This window comes from Chrysemys picta, chromosome 10, assembly GCF_011386835.1.
Source record: "Chrysemys picta bellii isolate R12L10 chromosome 10, ASM1138683v2, whole genome shotgun sequence".
In the NCBI taxonomy this organism is placed as follows: Eukaryota; Metazoa; Chordata; order Testudines; family Emydidae; genus Chrysemys; species Chrysemys picta.
In genome coordinates, this window is record NC_088800.1 from 49,821,755 (window position 1) to 49,840,839 (window position 19,085).

Here is a 19,085-nt window from a genome sequence, read left to right on the forward strand (position 1 = left end):
GTCACTACTTTTCCTTTAACACTGGGAGGGAGGCAAATCAGAGAGAAATATCATGAGGGAAGGGGGAGGGAATAGGGATCTTGGATTTTCCAGTTTACAAAAGCCAAGCCTGTTCCCCACATCTCTCACCCTCAACAACACCTGGGTGGGAAAGAAATCCCCGATCCTCCTAGGGGATGCGGATGCTTCAACACAGGTGCTGACTGCTGAGTAAATTCGCTCAATAGAAGCCTACAACTCCCAGCATGCTGTACTCCACCTTGCATAGAGCTGCTGCCTTAGAGACAGAGCAGGGCATGCTGTGAGTAGTTGGGAAGAATGTTTGTTAAAAGTGGCAACGTATTTTGTATGAATAAAGAACAGGAGTACTTGTGTTTGTATGAATAGTTACTTTAAAAAGTTCCTGCCATTACAGCGATGTTGATAGACTTAGTGTAGATCATAATCAGTGTTACTGATCACATAAGGAATAGTTACAGGTGTTTATATTTTATTAAAAAACCCCTTCGCATTACAGTTTAAAAAAAGTTAATACATTGACTTTTAATAGCATACTATATTACTCTTCATTCTTTCATTTTTGACTATACTTTTGTATTGTTGTATGAAAAGATTTCAGTGATGTGGACCTTGGGCCAATGTACTAGTCCTCATGTGGCCCTCGTGGTGATTTGAGTTTGAGATCCCTGCTTTAGGAGTTGGAGCACCTCAATTTTGCACAATTCACTTGTAGAGGTAGCCTACACACCAGGAAGCAACACAGGCAGTATGAGCTGAAAATTCCCCAGTAAGGAAATGAGTAGGGTGTTACAGCAGAAGGCTGGTTAGATCATAAGAAAACCAGAACAAACTTCTACTTTCAGTGTAACTCAGCCAGCACTATAAAACAGACTGTGAGCCTGTGCTACAAGACTTTCATTAACACTCAGCCAAGTACAAAAGCAACTCCTTTGTGAGATGTCCTACCACACCAAGCCAACTGCACAAGCAAGTTTAGAGATGTGGCCACAAAAGGCCCAGTAATACAAGGCTACAAAGAATCAAAGCAGAGAGTGGAAGATATCCAAGAGACGCTCATAATTTACTGGAATAGTCACATAGGGTAGGCCCCATATTATTACAAACAGTGACAAGGAAAGTCCCCCAGATTCCAAATAGATTTTTTTTTTTTATTAAAAAGCCACTGTGTCTTTGCGATGAAACATTTTTGTGGAACCCACAGCATCTGGTTTGTGCTATTTCAACCAAAAATAGTCAAGAGATACATTAACAACTGATAATGGTCCAGAGATGCTTCGAGCATGAGAAAGCAACAAGAGTGGAGTTAAAAACTGCTGTAAGCTTGCTTCTTATACAGCAGTTATTTATTAACTAATGTTCAACAAGTCTTTGAAGTAGGAAAGCAGTATCCCCATTTTACAGCTGGAATAACTTGCTCAGGGTCACACAGTGCGTCTGTGGAAGAGCCCATTCTTGTGATCAGTCCACTTTCCAACTTACAAAGGTAAAGTATCTGTGCTTGGAACTGTAATGTACCCCTTTACTGAACAGCTGCATTCTGGATCCTCCCATGCTGAAGCACAGGGAAAGGAATATGGCTTTATAGAACAGCTTTACAGAGGTCTGAAGCACAAACCTGTGAAAGCCCACAGAATGGCTCTCCCAAGTTTTGGAAGCAGTTTTCATGTCCCCTGCCACCTTTGGAGATAGCAGGATTTTATGGTAAACTGCTATATTAATTCCAGGCTCTTTGGAAGCAAAAAAGAGTCAACATTTGCCTAATAGAGACCACAAAACTAGTGAGGATAAAAGACGACCATAATTCTACAGCAATGGGAAAAAATTATTCCAGTGTCTTTGTAAACTGCATCAAAATGCTAGAACTTTGGGAGTGATGCAGCTTTTTCATGTTTAATACGAATACAGGGGGCGGCAAACAATTCCCCTACACCGCTCAGCATCTGACCTTGCTGCACAGTCAATAAGTTCGGATGGCGTGAGCCCAACAGGGACAGACGGCCCCACGGACAGTCCTCCTCCGACACCCCAATAGAGATTTCAAAAGGTCTCTTACCTCTATTGTGGCGCCATGGGGTTTGAAGGGGAACGATCCGTAGCACCTGCCGGTGCTTTTGTGGGCGTTGCCATCCCGGACGAGCCCCCAAATTGTCAGAGAAAAGCCACAGTTCTCACTTTTTGTTTGGGTACAGCAAGTCAGATGCTTTATTTCTCTCACAATTGCGCAGAGGGAGAGAGCTAAGCAGGTCTCTCTACAGGTAATAAATTACAGCAAACATTTATACCTTTCATTACAGACAATAACAAGCAACAGCTGCATTTTGTTTATACATAGGCCATCTTGATATCTTATTTTTCTCACTTGTTTTGACTCTAGCCTACATACAATATTTTCTACACATTATCTACACAAGGTTGCAACAACTTCTCACACAGTTCTTTCCCACTCACCTCACACAATCCTCGTTTCTACAAATCTCGCGTTATTAGGGTTACAGTTAGCCTGACTCTTGCTAACGAACTGTCATGCATTGCAGTTCCTTCCTGTCAGTTCTTTCTCTGCTTCCACAACCACAAGGAGTTTCGATCCTACTTTGTTACTCTGTTCCATACAGCCAGCATGACAGCTGCACTTCGCATACAACAGAAGAATTGCCTTCAAAGTGCTAAGCTTCTCTTCACCTTTACTTATCCCTTCTCTGACCATAGATCTTCTTATTGGATTTGTTTCCAAGCAAAGGTATGTATGAGGAAAGGAGTCCAGCCCACAGACTGAGTCTGGGGAATTGTATGCATTATAGATAGAGCTGTTACATACACTTGATCCAAGGCACTTCGTGTCTTTTCACTATGAACCTATGCATGTTTCCCACATGATCCTTTTACTCTGCTCAGCATCCTTCTACCCTCTAAGACTATACAGATTTTGGCAACATTTTCAGCCATTAAACAAAAACAATAAATGTCCAAGGGACTTTCCTAAAAAAAATTAAAGCGGAACGCCCCTTGGGAAGTTGGGGACATGAACGAATTTGTGCCAGAGGCCTGGCGTGACTCTGGATGGCTGGGAGGATGAGAAGGGGATCCTGCAGAACTTGGGCTTTTCCTGGATGCCTCTGAACACTTCCGGAAGACCTGGCTGCTCTTTCTGCGGGCATTCTCCCTCACCTCCATGACCTGAGCAGACTTTACAGCTTACAGAGGGGAAGACAAAAAGACACAAAGAAAAACCATTAAGGCTTCTCATGCACCAGAATTCCATTCTCTAGGGCTACATGGATAATGGAGGGATTAGTATTCCTGCTCCCTTTTTTCAGGCATGGTTTCCCATCCTGGTCCCTCATGTAAGTCTGCCTCTCATACCTGCCTGCATAAGCTTCAGCTGTTTCTGTCTCTCCTCCTCCATCATCTTCTTGTAATCTCCAAACATGGCTCGCATTACCTGACGCTTCTTTGCCAGCACGGCCTTGTCACTGCGTAGTGTCTTGATGGCACGAAGAACTTCTTCAGCTGAATCATTGGAAAGGAGAGACATGCGAACACAGAATATAAATCTTTCCTTTTGCTCTCTCTCTGCACCACTGCTTCTGCCTCCCTTCCCTTCTAACAAGACACTCTCTGGCTTACTCACCCTGTTTTGGAGTGGATTTCTGTGTCTTCAGGCCAAGTTCCAGCTGTTCCACACACCAGTCCACTTCCCTCCACAGCTGTTTATCTGACTGCTACATAAAACAGAACACAGCAAGGCGAGGAAACTAAATTGTCCAAAAACTAAAACAGCATATGTTAGTCAGCAAGGAAAATCAAGGATCTATAGATTTAGGAGTTGTATGTTCATGTTTTCACTCCCTCAGAGCTGGCTTCACTTCATATTCTTGATGCCACTTTATGTTCAGCACCTTCCACCTGATGATGTCAAGCCTTTGCACAAACAGTACTGAAGCCTCCCAACACCTATATGTGGAAGGTTTGCTTGCCTATGTTTGTCCAACACTATGGGAGCCTTTGGTCTGACAGCAGTTATACAAACATAAAATAAATCATTTTCCAGCGGGGAAAACTAAGGAAGAGAGAGGCAACATGACCTTCCCAAGGTTGCACAGTGGGTGAGTGACAAAATCCAGAAGAGAATCTGGTGTCCTGTCTCCCATTCTCCTGCCTTCCCAGGGATGTGCAAGTTAGCTAGTTAATGTCTGTGAAAATGGAAGGAGCTATTTAAGCACTAAGTGTTGTCCAGCATAGCCAACAGACTGGACGCTGGCAGCGGGAGTAGCAGGGTTGCCTCCTAGAATTGAAGTAGCATCATGCTCTAGATCTAACAATGTTGTAACTGTTACACATTTATGAGAATCCCCAAGCTCTTATCACCTCCATGTTCCACAACTTCTTTCCAACAGGCTTTCAGTCTCCTTCAGAGCCTCTTATGTCACAGTTACCTAGGAAAGCTACACCCTGGTGCCTTATATACAGTGCCCACCTGAGGGATGGATGCCTCAGGAGATAGGTAAAGGGCTGTGGGGCTTTTCACCTCAGGCTGGTCTAGTCTAGGGTAGTAGTTGCTGAGATTCATCTTCTGAGGTGAGTTTGTGGGTCTCAGTCCAGTTCCTAATGGACAGCTGTCCACATCGCACAAACCACTGTAGTTGTCTGTCTCAACAGAGAGGCCAATAACAGAATGGCCAGAGACTGAACCTCCCACCCCCACACACACTCTTGGAGGGGGAGCTCTCAAGGTCAGGGTTGAGGCACAGCAGCTGGGTGGTGGAGGAAGCTCACGGCTGCTTCCTGTGTTGCAGCCTTCACATTCCAGCATTGCTGATCTGGGACCATTCATGAGACCTAAATTCACTGACATTTTAAAGAAAAATGTAACAGACTATAGACTTCAGTGCAGCATTAGCAGATGGTAAGGTGTACTTTAATGATCCCTGAATACATGACTCAGAGCAATTGGTACCTTCAACCTCTTTCCGTGCCATTATAAACCTAGAGACAGGGGCTGGGACACAGGAGGTCTTCTGAAAAAACAACAAGGAGTCTGGTGGCACCTTAAAGACTAACAGATTTATTTGGGCATAAGCTTTCGTGAGTAAAAACCTCACTTCTTCCGAAGAACTTGAGCCACCTAGTCCACCCTCACTTGTTAGGTTTCTGGTCACAGTGAAACCCTAATGAGATAAGCAGCAATAAATGGCTATCCATTTCCAGCCTGTGCTACCACACAGATTTAGAAACCTCACACATACATTAACTTTCCCTTCCAAGGAAACTATGGAGACTTAACAGTGAGGTTATGTTTGTTTATTAGCCAGAAATTAATTCACATACCTGCGTGGTCTTGTCCTGGAGGGACAAATCTGTGTCTTCACACCCACTGGCTCCCACCTTCACCTTCTTGCTGACCTCAGCTTCCGCCATCTCCTTCTTACTATTTGAGGATTTCTTTTTCTTATTCTTCTTGGGTGCTCCAGTTGCTGCTGTCTTCTCTGCCTTAACCTCATCTTCAGCGGCGATCTCTGGTTTTGGGGTCTCTAAAACGAGAACCTTTCTCCCCAATCCTCCAGCCACACAGCCCACAACCTCAGGCATGTTAGCCTCCCACAGAGTTGAATGCGTAATTGGTCCTGCAGATAAGCCACCTGATGTCACATTTTCTGCTACACTCTCTGCTTTTTGGCCTGTAACAACAGATGGCCCCCTGATGCCATCTTTATCTGGGATGACAAAATTGAAAGCAAACTTGGGCTCTTGTCCAGGGGTGGAAAAGTTCAACACTCCACTCAAATCATCTAGTTCTGAGGGCCTCCGTTCAGAACCACCTACCCCCTGGGCCTCTTCCATAGTTCCACTGGTTGCTTGTGGATCCATCTCAGGAAGTGCAAAGCTGAATCGGAAGCTATCATCAGATGGTGTGAACCAGTTTGTTGTTGACTCAGAGGTCTGTCCAGATCGCTTCCTATACACCACGCTCCCTGAAACCTGCACATTCCCTTGCTGTATTTGTGCTTTCCCAGGTTTCATGGCTAGAGAAAAGAGGAAGATTTGTGTTTCTATTAATTCTCTGATTTCTTATCATGTTGGCGCCACACTTAGAACAATTCACTTCTATAAGGGACACCCAACCTATGTGTATGCAGAATGCGATTGTATTTTGGTACCAGCAAGGGACTGTGGGCAAGATACCCAGTGCAGCATTTCCACATGGGACTGCCTGACATGCAGAGGGAATGGGGGGGAAAGGGGGAGGACTCGCTCCTATTTATTCAGGCCTTGTGCACCACCATCATACCAATCTCACACACAGATCCACAATGGATTCTTGGAGGAGTCCCATCTTCTGCTATTTCATCCTGCTCAGTGCCATGTTAGGCCTTACTCTAGCTGTCACTAGTAGAGCTTCCAAAACTATGAACTTCTCCTTAACACTGGACCCACCCCAAAGTGATGCCATGAAGTTCAGACAGATACAACCTTTACTTCACCCTCAAAACCCCCTTCAGCTCTGGGATTACATATGCTTAAAGGCCCTTCCACTTTAATGGCTTCTGGCTGGCCCCTTAAAAGAACAGGACGGGGGAAAGAAGGTTTATTCCTCATGGGAATGATTGGACGAGAAGCCTCAAGAAAGGCCATTTGCTAACACCACATCAGAGGGAACCAAATGGTTCTGTAGACTCCAGGGATGGCCCCAGCCTCACCTGCTTTCTCCATCTTCTTCTGCTCCTCGGCTATCTTCAGTCGGTAATCCCCAAACACGCGGTTCATCACCTGCCGCTTCTTCACAAAGGCAGCCTTGCGGGAGCGCAGGACTTTGAGGAGGTGCTGCGTCTCCTCTGCTGCATTTGAGAAGCCAACCGACACAAAGACAAGAAATGGGATCACAGTGAGTCCTACGAACCATAGTCAGGGAGGGAAACAATGGTGCTTCTTCCCTCGGCCAGGTACTCGGATCAGAGAAAAGTCTCAGAGCGGCAGTACTACAGATGTGTCCCAATCGCTATTCTTTGACTGCATGAGGACTGGAATGGCTACTGGTTGGGACACTGGATAGTTACACCACATACAGAATTAGTCCCTTATCAGTGGTTCAGAGATAGGGATTTCTACAAATGGATGCAATACCATGTAATGCTTTTTGGGGGAGCACTTTTATGTGCTTTGTGGAAGTTGGGAAAAGCGCAGACATCTTAGTCTTCCAGGAAGAGCAAGAGTCAGGCTAGCTCTTCTATTTAAGAACATGAAACTTTAATGCAGGGCCTGGGTGAGTGGGAAAAACTGTGAGAGGTTATTTTGACCTTGTGTTAGATAAGAATGGAACGCAGACTGTAGCAGAAAGTAACTGAGAAAAGTAAGATATCAGGAAGGAATATGTATAAACAAGATGAGGTTGTTGATCATTATTGTCTGTAACAAAAGGTATAAATGCTTGCCCTAATTATTTATCTAACAGAGACCTGCCTTGGGAGGGGGAATCCCTGTCCGTGTGTACTCTCCCGTGCATATTGCAATTACTCATAATAAAGCTGCCTCTGGCTTGTTGCTTTAAACTCAGAGTGAGGACTTTGTTTTCCTCCACAGCTTATTATTGCATACATCTTTCTATAGTACCTGTCCCCATAGTATGTGGAGATTGACTACAGCAAAGGTTCTCAAACTTCACTGCATTGCACCCCCCTTCTGACAACAAAAATTACTTTACAACCTCAGGAGGAGGACCAAAGCCTGAGCCCACCCAAGCCCCTCTGCTCCAGGTAGCGGGGGCCAAAGCTGAAGCTCAAGGGCTTCAACCCCAGGCAGGGTGCCTGTAACCTGAGTCCTGCTGCCCAGGGCTGAAGCCCTCAGGCTTTGGCTTCAGCCCTGGGCAGTGGGGCTCGGGTTTCAGTCTCAGACCCCGACCCCAGCAAGTCTAAGCCAGCCCTGGCGACTCCATTCAAAGGGGGTTGTGACCCACTTTGGGGTCCCAACCCACAGTTTGAGAACCGCTGGACTGCAGGATACTTGTATAACCAATAGCATATGAAGCAATGCTCTAATATATAAATGATCAAATCTCATGCTTCTGCATAAACCAATGGCTGCAATGTTCAGGAAGGAATTTTGTATCCTCATGTGCACCATGACAGTCAGCCAGATGCCTTACAAGGGAAGTTTCACTTTCCTTTGAATCACTAAGTAGTGGTCACTGCTGGAGGCATGATACTGGGCCTGGTGGATCAACAGGTATGAACTCTTAAAACGTTCCTGAATACCCTGAAGCCAGTATTTTAATGGGCAGTAAAGTTTCTCTTTTAAGTGATTTCATCTTTTTCCAGGGACAGTGAGGAACATGCTTAAAAAAATAAAGCTACAAGCATTTAAGGGGCATCTCTATTGATACTATGCAGCAGCAGTCACTTGAGATTGTGGGATTATACCACAGATAAAGTATCAGATACAGAATGTGAGTGATCAAAGCACTGAGGGGGATGAAACCACTGTCTGAGCTGCAAAGCACTGTAGGAAGCCTGAAGTAGCTGAGCAATATGTAAGTGAAAGGGCACAACTAAGGGGAAGGGAGGAATGAGGCATAGGAGCTAAAAGGAAAATGAAGAGAGAAGAAACAATGCATAAGGAAGGAGACAGGCAGGATTAAGAGCGGATAGGCAGATGGAGTTCAAAGTAGAACAGATGTTAAATAAGGACAAAATGTTTCATTACATTTTACATTTAGAAAAAATTCCAATTATAATTCAATAGACAGAGAAATTAGAAAGGCTTCTGGGTGAACTGAACCAGCACTGAGTTTAGATTTTAACCAGAAAACATACCTTGTTTTGGGGTTGGATTGAGACGAAGGAGGCCTGTTTCCAGCTGCAAAATACACCATTCCAGCTCATCTTGGAATGTCCCTTGGGGAGTCTAGGATATTGGGAAGTGCACAGATGGGACAATGTTTATTTTTAAAGTGTGGACGTGTACATATACCAACCCCACACCCTTGTAGCTGACACCAAAAAAGGTTATTCTAAAATTCTCTGGCCTGAGCTATGATAAGATGATCACAATGGTCCCTTTTGGCCTTAAATTCTATGAATGTTGCACATCAGCTGCAAAGCAATGAAGAATAAAAGTACTATGGGCCCTGTATTAATCCAGGCTCAGAGTGAGAGTGGTGGTGGTTTTATGGTTAAATTGTTAAAAGCCTATTGAATGAGGCCCCTGTATCATAGAAATTAGTGACAGAAAAGATGTGTCCACTGTCTGTCATCCTGTCCATTTCTATGCGGTCAGGATTTTCCCTATAGGATTTTTCTAGTTTGATGCCGTGTCTAATTTAAAGGTCCTACGTGATGGGTTCCCACCAATCCTCTTTGAAAAACAGTTTCCAGTCTAACAGATCTCTCGGTCAGGAAATTATCTCCTTTGTATAAAACTTATACCCCATCCCCAACCACTCTCTCTTGGTTGCATTAAGTAACTTGTATCTATGTTACAATGGAAAGAGTGAAGTATATCAAACAGATAATTAAATACATTTGAACATACATAATTGAGTTACATTGAACAAACAGAAGACTCACTAAACCCAAAAGATTAGGGCCAAGATTTTCAAAACTGACTAATAATTTTTGGGGGCTCAACTTGAGATACCTCAACAGGGCCTGAATTCAAGAGGGCAGGTGCTCATCATTTTCAGTAAAATCAGGCTTCTTTAAGGGGTCTCAAGTTGGGCTCCCAAAATCACTAGTCAGTTTTAAAAACTTTGACCTGGATTCTTTTTCATTATTACTACAAAAGTGGTAGACCTTAGGATTGATTGACTGTAGATGATTTCCAAGACTTCTTATATTCCTCAAGAATATACCATAGGAAAAAGTTAAAATGAAAATAGTTTGTGTAGGTTTAAAGATGACAAGTTTAAAGATGAGTTAGAAATTATATTGGTCCCTTTTTAATATTTTGAAATATTTTAAATTAGGGTTTCATTTTGCAATCGTATATACTTGGGGATCAATACAAACTTTTTTACCGGAATGTAATACTGTTAGCAAAGTGCTGTACTCTGAACAATATGTTCCATTGCATTTATCACTACAAAAATATGAAGGCTTTTTTGAAGCTATTACAAATATTAACAGATGGACATATGGTCAGCCTGTTGATATGTGGAGAATTGTGGGGAGCTTTGAGGGGAAAAATGCATGGCAAACTCTGCACGGGGCAGCAGGAAAATGCCTTGAAAGATCAGGCCAGGTGGCAGTTTTAATTGTATCTATCAACTTGAGTGCAGAAGGCAGAGAAGAGCACAATGAGTTTTTACCTCTTCCATTAGGAAAGCTGGCCTTGCTAATGTGCAGCTCTGGAATCCTCTTACATCGCTCCTGTTACCTAGAATCACAAGACAGTAAGTGAGCTTTTGCTTCCTTTATATCATAGGAAGGAATGAAGAAATCCAGAGGCAGCAAGAAGCGGTGATGGAAGCACCCCTCGGAGTACTTCAAAGTAACATTTCAGGAGTGGGAAAGAAGTAAAAGCATTTTACCTAGTTGCTAGTTTCAGAAAGCTCCCTATTGTGGAGGATTTCCAAGGGTGGAAGGCAAGAGTGGGATCAAAACTAAGGCTTGGTCTACACTACCCCCCTAATTCGAACTAAGGTACGCAACTTCAGCTACGTGAATAACGTAGCTGAAGTCGAAGTACCTTAGTTCGAACTTACCTTGGTCCACACTCGGCAGGCAGGCTCCCCCGTCGACTCCGCGGTACTCCTCTCGCCGAGCTGGAGTACCGCAGTCGACGGCGAGCACTTCCGGGTTCGACTTATCGCGTCCAGACTAGACGCGATTAGTCGAACCCAGAAGTTCGATTGCCAGCCGCCGAACTAGCGGGTAAGTGTAGCCAAGGCCTAAGATGGCTACTTTCAATTGGTGCTCCATCTCTGACAGACTTCTTCAGCAACCAATCACTGATGTCATTAGGGGAGGCTGCAGAATGCAAAGTGATTGTTTTTGTCTTTTAATGATTGGCTGAGCACCTAATGTGGCCAACCAGACATTTAGCAGCCAGAGGTGCCAGTGTCCCTTTTTGACCAGTCAAAAAACAGACACCTGGCAACCCTATGCTCACGACAGAGGGTCAGGACCCAACAGAATAAAGGATGCTGCCAGTGACTATTGACCCAAGCCACCATCATGATTTAATTATGTCTAGTGCAATAATGTCTCCTACCAAACTCTAAGAGCTTGCACATTTCTTTATTAACGGATCCCACTGGAGCCACTGTCATGGAGTGTGGGGGAGTCAGGGCCCTGCACCCCCCCCTTCCTGCGATTCACCGTGACTCTCAGACAGCCAGTAAAACAGAAGGTTTATTAGATGACAGGAACACCGTCCAAATCAGAGCTTGTAGGTACAGACCACAGAACCCCCTCAGTCAGGTCCATCTGAGGGGCAGGGAGCTTAGATCCCAGCCCAGGGGATCCCTCCATTTCCCCAGTCAACTCTCAACCAAAACCCCCTCCAGCAGTCTCACCCAGCCTCACACTCTCCCCCCCCCCCCAGCCTTTGTCCAGTTTGGCAAAGGTGTCACCTGGCCCCAACTCCCCTCCTGGGCTCAGGTTACATGCTCACGTATCATCCCTCAAGTGAAGTCACGCCCTGATATCCCCATCACCAGTGCAGACAGTCCCAGTAAAACTCCCACACAACATTCCCAGGTCAATCCGCCCCACTCCCTACTCCATCACAGCCATATCCACAAAACGACCACCCAGCCCTCCCCAAATTCAGTACCCCACTTCTCCTCCCCAAACATTTATGCCCCATTCTATCAACCTACTCAGGGTAAGTCCAGAAAGTAGATAAGCTTTGTTCTGATCAACAAATCAGGACTCTGAGGAGCAGGGGGAAGAGAGCAGAGTTCCACAGCCAAGGAATCCTTACTGAAAGCACACATTCCCCCCCCCCCCCCCGCAATGGGGCTACAATTGAGTACTGCTCAAGTGTGCAAAGTGCTATACAGTAAAGAGCCCACAGCCCAGTTGGCAGAGCTGGGTACTGAGACCCCTTGGTCTGTTTAGTGATGCAAGAGATGAACCAGTAACACTGTCAGAATGGCGATGGTTGTCAAAGCTATAACCTACTCCCTGCCAGCCTCAACCCCCATGAGCACTAGGACAGCCCCTCCCCCCAGCTCTGCAGACAGACACCCCGAGGCCGGCTCTGCTCCTCACCTGTCGATAGCGTGGGGGAGGGGTAATCCGTCCCGAACTCCTTCCCCTACCGCGCTCCTTTCCGGCAGGGTCCGCTCTGCGCGCTGCTAAAAATGTGCTACTTACCGTGTATTGAGCACGCTCAGTACATCTGCTGAAGCCACTGCCCTTCACCCTGCCCTTATACCCGTAGGATTTTGCTGACTGCTTTTGACAGGGATTAAAAAGGGGCAAAGGGGGCGAATCGGGGGTGTGGTGGTGGCCAGGGTCTGAGCAGGGGGTGGAAATTTACTGCTCTGGGGGGGTCAAGCAGCTGGAGGCAGCAGTAGAAGAGGGGCTAAAGGGAAAATCAGGAATGGGGGTGAGGAGGCGGAGTTAAGCCCAGGAGTGAGGCACTGGCAGAGGGCGTCAGAGGGCAAAACCCAGCACAGTCAGGGGCACCGGGGGTAACAGTTACCCCAGTGTGACTGAGACACCAGTGTTTGCAAAAATGGTGGGGGGGGGGGGCAGAGGGGCTTTTTTATTTCCCCCTCTCACAGACAGCACCTCTCAGCATCGGCTTCCCAGGGCTGGGCTCTTAAAGGCACAGGCATCCCAATGCCCAGTCAATGCATCTCCTCTTTGTCTGATCTAACCTACTGAGGCTATGTCTACACTACAAATTTCAAAGCGCTGTCGCGGGTGCCAGTGCTCCTGGTAATCCACCATGACGAGGGGATTAGCTCCAAGCACTGGGAACCGAGCCTGTCCACGCTAGTGCTTTAAAGCGCTCAAACTTGCTGCGATCGGGGTGGGTGGATGAATTTTCACACCCCTGAGCCAGCAAGTTAGAGAGCTTTAACTTGCCAGTGTAGATAATCCCTGAGACTTAATTCAGTGAAACATTTTATATATATCCCCTCAGAAACAAAGGAGCCGGCAGCCCAAACCCTAGCGCTCCGCGCAGGGCTGGCAGCCCAAGCCCCAGGAAGAGCGGGGCCGGGCAGTTGGGACTGGCAGCCTGAGCTCTGCCCCCGTCAGCAGGGGAGCCGGTAGCCTGAACCCCAGCGCTCCGCGGGGGGCTGGCAACTTGAGCCCCAGGGAGAGCGGGGCCGGGCAGTTGGGGCTGGCAGCCCGAGTCCCGGTGGGCAGCGGGGGAGCCAGCAGCCTGAACCCCAGTGCTCCCCATGTAGGGTTGGCAGCCTGAGCCCCAGGAAGAGCAGGGCCAGGCAGTTGGGGCTGGCAGCCCGAGCCCTGCCCCCGTCAGCGGGGGAGCCGGCAGCCCGAACCCCAGCCCGAGCCCCAGGAAGAGCAGGGCCGGCAGTTGGGGCATCCATCACATTGAGGAAATTTAGACTTAAATCCCTGAAAATATTCATTTTTAGGAGGGGGTTCATGATATTTCACAATTTAGTGAAAGGGGTTTGCGGGCTGTTAAAGTTTGGGAACCACTGCTGTATCTGAATGCACAGAGTCTCCTAGCTGTTTCCCAAGTTGTCTTAGCTGCTGCTAGGATTCCCTGAATTTTTAATTCTTGATTTTTTCTTCTCATTTTTGGAGCAGATGTTTATTCTGTTGGATCATCTGACTTCCACTCTGACTGAATTTCTGGCCTATTGTCAAAACTTTGTTTTGAGTCAATCCACCAATGGTGTAAATATTGGTGGTCAGACCAATAGTCCGCCTAATCTAATATCCTGTCTTGTGACAGTGGCCACTGCCAGGTGCTTCTAAGGGAATGATCAGACCAGGCAATGACTAATTGAACCATCCCATTGTTCACTCCCAGCATCTAGCAGTCAAAGAACATTTTAGGGACATGTAGAGCATGGGCCTGCATCCCTGATTATCTTGGCTAATAGCCAATCTACTTATCCTGAGGGACTGATCTAATTCTTTGTTCAACCCATTCATAGTTTTTCCTTTCAAAATATAATGAACACACATCTACAACCCCAAGATACCTTTACAACCACAAGAATTCTAAAATCTTGAGTCAAGAAATTTTAATAAATAAATATCATCTTTTTTTTATGTGCCTCTTTGTTCCTGAGCCTGTAGGGTGCAGTAAGGCCAGTTCCAATGCCTTGAGCCTAAACACCTGAATGAATCTTAATCTACCCTCATACTCTCAAACATTTAATATACATAAAGCCATATCTACAGTTTAAGTGTGGGTTAACTCAAGTTATGTCACCATAGAGTCACTACGGTTACTATGTCACTTGTGTGCATGCCTCCTGGACTCCTTACCTCAGCAGCACTTGTATAGATTCAGAGTCAGGTGCACCATGAATAGATATCCCACTGTCCACCTACTGTATTTTGGGAAGCTTTTGTTTGGTAGTGTATGCTGGGTACCAAATAGGTCAGACGGGGTGGTTGTGGCCATGGGATCAAACTTCTTATAATGCATTGTTAACCATCCACTAATTTTATATGTATCCCATACATAAGTGTATACATAATGTTTACACCTTTTTTTTCTAAACCCACTAACGTGCCTGACCCTCCTCACTGTCTGCCATCTCACACAGAATCATGGAGCTTGCATGGCTCTGCACTATTGTCAAGAGCGTTTGCACCCAAAGATGCATGCTCCTTTAGTATTTGCAGATCAGCAAACATACATGTAGGGTGTGACATTATACTCTACATTCTTTATGAAAATATGCTTATGATATGGATATGACATAGCTAATATATACTTTATGCAAGATGGCTGATGTGGGGTATCATTGAAAAACTTAAGACCTATTGACTGTGTTTATCCAACCTGTATGCATGTAACTCAGAACACACTACTCCTAAGAGGGATTCTGTCTCTCCCCTTATTACTAGACCAGTAATAGAGATCAGTGAAAAAACAAAAGCAGTTTATTGTACACAGATGCACTCTGCTGGACACCACAGCCCAAGTGCACGGCCTCATTTTCCCCTCAGCTGGCAATAGTTGCTCCCTTCCTTCTGGGGCAGAAGGGTGAGCTGATTTTATTAGCACTGGACCAGGTCAGTACAATTATTAAAGGGAAATCTGTAATAAGAACATTGTATTGGGGATGAGAAAGTGAAGCAGTAATATCTAATTTGAAGATGGGGAGGCAAACATTAAGCTCCTGATCCTGAATTTTGCCACTGCTTCAGTAAAGAGTAGCCCCAGGAGGGCACTGTAGCTACTCAGCTGTTTAAAGTTAAGCACATGTGAAAATGTTTGCAAGACTGAGGCCATGTCAACACTTACCAGTAGATTGGGGGGAGCGGGGGCAGGGCCGGCTCCAGGCACCCAAGCGCATGCTTGGGGCGGCACCTGGTAAGGGGCGGCGGGGGGAGCGCGGCATTCTGCGGGGGGGAAGCGCTCTGGCGGCACGGGCTCCGGTTGCGCAGGGCTCGGCAAGGGGGCGGCGCAGGCGCGGCACTGGATGGGGGTTCCGGCAGCGCTTGGCAGGGGCGGGCTCCGGCAGCGGGGGGTGTCGTGGGGCTCGGCACTGGGGGGGGGGGGTGTTTCCAGCGGCGCTCGGCGCGGGGGGGGGTGGGCTGCGGTGCTCGGCGGGGGGGCAGCGCTCTGGGGGGGGTTCCGGCGGTGCTCGGCGGGGGGCCTGGGGGGCGGCGCTTTTTTTTGCTGCTTGGGGCAGCAAAAAAGCTAGAGCCGGCCCTGAGCGGGGGGCTGCAATCAATGCAGTGAAGGCCCACTAAATCGATGGGAGAGCGTGCTCTCCAGTGGACTCTGGGACTCCAGCTCCCCAAGAAGCATAAGGGAAGTCAGTGGGAGAGTGTCTCCCATCGACACAGTGTAGTGTAGATGCTGCGATAAATCAACCTAAGCTACATGGACTTCAGTTACGTTATTCACATAACTGCATTAGCATAACTTAGGTCCACTTACCATGGTACTGTATACTGTGACGTTCTGTACCTCGGGGGAACACCCAGCACACTCATGTTCATCCTTATAATATGATTGTGTGGTATCTAATGCAAAGTTTGTTATCAGTTCAGAAGGCTCATGATGCACTGAGTATTGTTGTTATGGTAATATTATAGCAATCATTGTTATAGTAATGTTATACCTTGTAATTTCATGTATATAGTTATGAGGCTGAAAATGTGTCCTCATGGCTTAAAGCAAGCCCAGGCAAAAACTCTCCAGAAGCAGAGGGGCAGTTCACACCTCATCAGGGCATGCATGGGACAAACCCAGCCCAGCCTCACAGGAACAAAGGACACTGACTTAGGCAACAACAAAGGATCTGTTGGACTCTCGAGTGAGTCACCCCCTTCCTTTGGTCAGTTTGGGAGTGCGATGAGGTAAGGCTCACCTCACTCTGGGGGTGGGTGGGGGTGACGGACAGTTGGTCCTGTCCAGTCACTACGCAAGAGGATAAATGGACACAAGTCAGATATCAGGAATGGCAATATACAAAAACCTGTAGGAGAACACTTCAACCTCCCTGGCCACACAATAGCAGATGTAAAGGTAGCCATCTTACAGCAAAAAAAACTTCAGGACCAGACTCCAAAGAGAAACTGCTGAGCTCCAGTTCATTTGCAAATTTGACACCATCAGATCAGGATTAAACAAAGACTATGAATGGCTATCCAACTACAGAAGCAGTTTCTCCTCCCTTGGTGTTCACACCTCAACTGCTAGCAGAGCACCTCACCCTCCCTGATTGAACTAACCCCTCGTTATCGCCACACTGATTTATACCTGCCTCTGGAGATTTCCATTACTTGCATCTGAAGAAGTGAGGTTCTTACCCACGAAAGCTTATGCTCCCAATACTTCTGTTAGTATCAAAGGTGCCACAGGACCCTCTGTTGCTTTTTACAGATTCAGACTAACACGGCTACCCCTCTGATAGGTTAAAACAGTCACTCCCCTCACCAAAACTGCTCTCCAAATATTCAGTCACTGGAGCATGCCAACTCCCCTTAACATACTCATTTTCAATTCAACCATCCCATATCAACACACACCAACAACTGACTGGATACACTGCACCCCATATTCACCATTGTGGTATGATTGTACACAGTGCATCATAATTATGTCAAAGTGTCACATAAGGTGTCAATGGAAAAGTTATGATTTGCTGAATATGATTATCCTATTTGTATGCATGTATTATATTTGTTTCTGGAGTAATGAATATTGACTATGCATGTGTATTTCAAATGTGCTTGCTCTGGGTAACACCCACAAAGCTTTACTTCTAGTCTGGCCAGCACATTGTGAAGGAACTATTCAAGTTGAATGGCCCATCAAAGAACACTTAACTCACAATGGACCATGGAAGAAGCCTATCTACACCTGATGGACCTTCCTTCATAGAATCATAGAATATCAGGATTGGAAGGGACCTCAGTAGGTCATCTAGTCCAACCCCCTCCTCAAAGCAGGACCAATCCCCAGACAGATTTTTACCCCAGTTCCCTAAATGGCCCCCTCAAGGATTGAACTCACAACCCTGGGTTTAGCAGGCCAATGCTCAAACCACTGAGCTATCCCTCCCCCCTTTCCTGAGAAAGTTCTATCTGGAATATGGGTAATGGCCCCTGCTCTGACTCAGTAAAGCATGCAAGGCCATGTGAGGAGATCACATGATACTGAACTCCATTTTGGTACTTGTATTTTTCCACAAACTGGGCTGGGAACAAAGGGGTTCCTGCCCTATGGAAGAAACTACAAAAGGGGGAAATGACATCACCAAGAGGCCTCATTCTCCACCCAAGAGAACATCTGGAAACACCTTTGAAACAGAGATTGAACTGGGGGAAGTGCTTGTCCCAGGCTAGAAGAGAGGATTCCTACCTGTGAATAAAACAGCTACAAACTGCTTGTACTATAAGGTGGAATCTCCATCCTTAGAGGTTTTGACAAATCCCTGGCTGGGATGATTTAGTTGGTGTTGGTCCTGCTTTGAGCAGGGGGTTAGACTAGATGACCTCCTGAGATCTCTTCCAACCCTAATGATTCTAACAGGGTGAGACACTGTTTGATTCAAATCCCGTGTAGTGTATAAGATTTAGATTGCATTTTGTTTAAGTAATCTTCTTTAATCTGTTTTCTATCACTTAAAGTCTATCTTTCTGTAGTTAATAAATCTATTTTATATTTTACCTTAAAGTCAGACTATATTTATACCGCCTTTTGAGCACTTAAATCTATAACATTTATTCAATTACAAAAAAAATAAGTAAAACATTCTCAAAATTAGGGTCTATCAAACTTTTTTTGTCCTGAAATTTCCTCCATTTTTATACAGAGGCTCCATGGCCGTCAGAAGTGCCACTGGTGAGATGTGGAACCCCAGAGTGCTGCACATGCTAGCACAACATTTGATATCTCCTTCAAATGTTGCAGTCTGGGAGGGCAGAGTATCTGCTCATCTAGGCAGCAGATGTTAGAAATTCTCAGAGGAGACCAGTGATGCCAGCAGGGGTTACAACTACAATGAGGGCTCATTCAGATGTTGTTTCCAGTGAACTTATAAAAAGGTATTGCAAGGAAGAACAAACCTAACTGAAACCTACCAGATTTAAGGTTTCTTTATGAACACCAAACTTGCTAAGCTTCACCACAGTTTAAGTCCTATCATTGTCTGATTGACCTAAAGTATCTCAGACACTGTCTCCTCTACCTGTGAGGGGGCATTTCAGATACATTTTCTTGTTGGCAAGTTCAGAATCAAGATCAGGATTAGAATGGAAACTCTCTCAGCCTTCTGTAGAGTCCGAAAGCTAACTGACACATCAAGTGAAGATAATTATGAGAATGAGCAGATAAACAATCATCTAATCCCATCCAGAGCTTCTAGTGAGGACATAAACCCTGAGAGAACCCTGCACCTCAAGATGGAATGGTGTCCAGTTACATCACTGCCATTTTGGATACATTCC

General features: G+C 45.9%; 1 protein-coding gene across 2 annotated transcripts; it reads right to left on the reverse strand.

Moving 5' to 3' along the window:
• Nucleotides 1-2,193: 2,193 nt before the first annotated feature.
• C10H8orf33 (chromosome 10 C8orf33 homolog) lies at nucleotides 2,194-12,958 on the reverse strand. Of its 2 annotated transcripts, none has more exons than XM_005294411.4 (8): nucleotides 12,228-12,958; nucleotides 10,319-10,386; nucleotides 8,826-8,916; nucleotides 6,717-6,854; nucleotides 5,347-6,041; nucleotides 3,650-3,740; nucleotides 3,382-3,528; nucleotides 2,194-3,212 (listed from the first exon to the last, which is right to left on the reverse strand). In XM_005294411.4, the coding sequence occupies exons 2-8, from the start codon at nucleotides 10,325-10,327 to the stop codon at nucleotides 2,998-3,000; spliced, it is 1,386 nt and encodes a 461-aa protein (XP_005294468.1). In that variant the 5' UTR covers nucleotides 10,328-10,386; nucleotides 12,228-12,958; the 3' UTR covers nucleotides 2,194-2,997. The 2 variants fall into 2 exon arrangements, with proteins under 2 accessions (XP_005294468.1, XP_008172197.1); XM_008173975.4 differs by having other exon boundaries at nucleotides 12,333-12,689.
• Nucleotides 12,959-19,085: the final 6,127 nt, after the last annotated feature.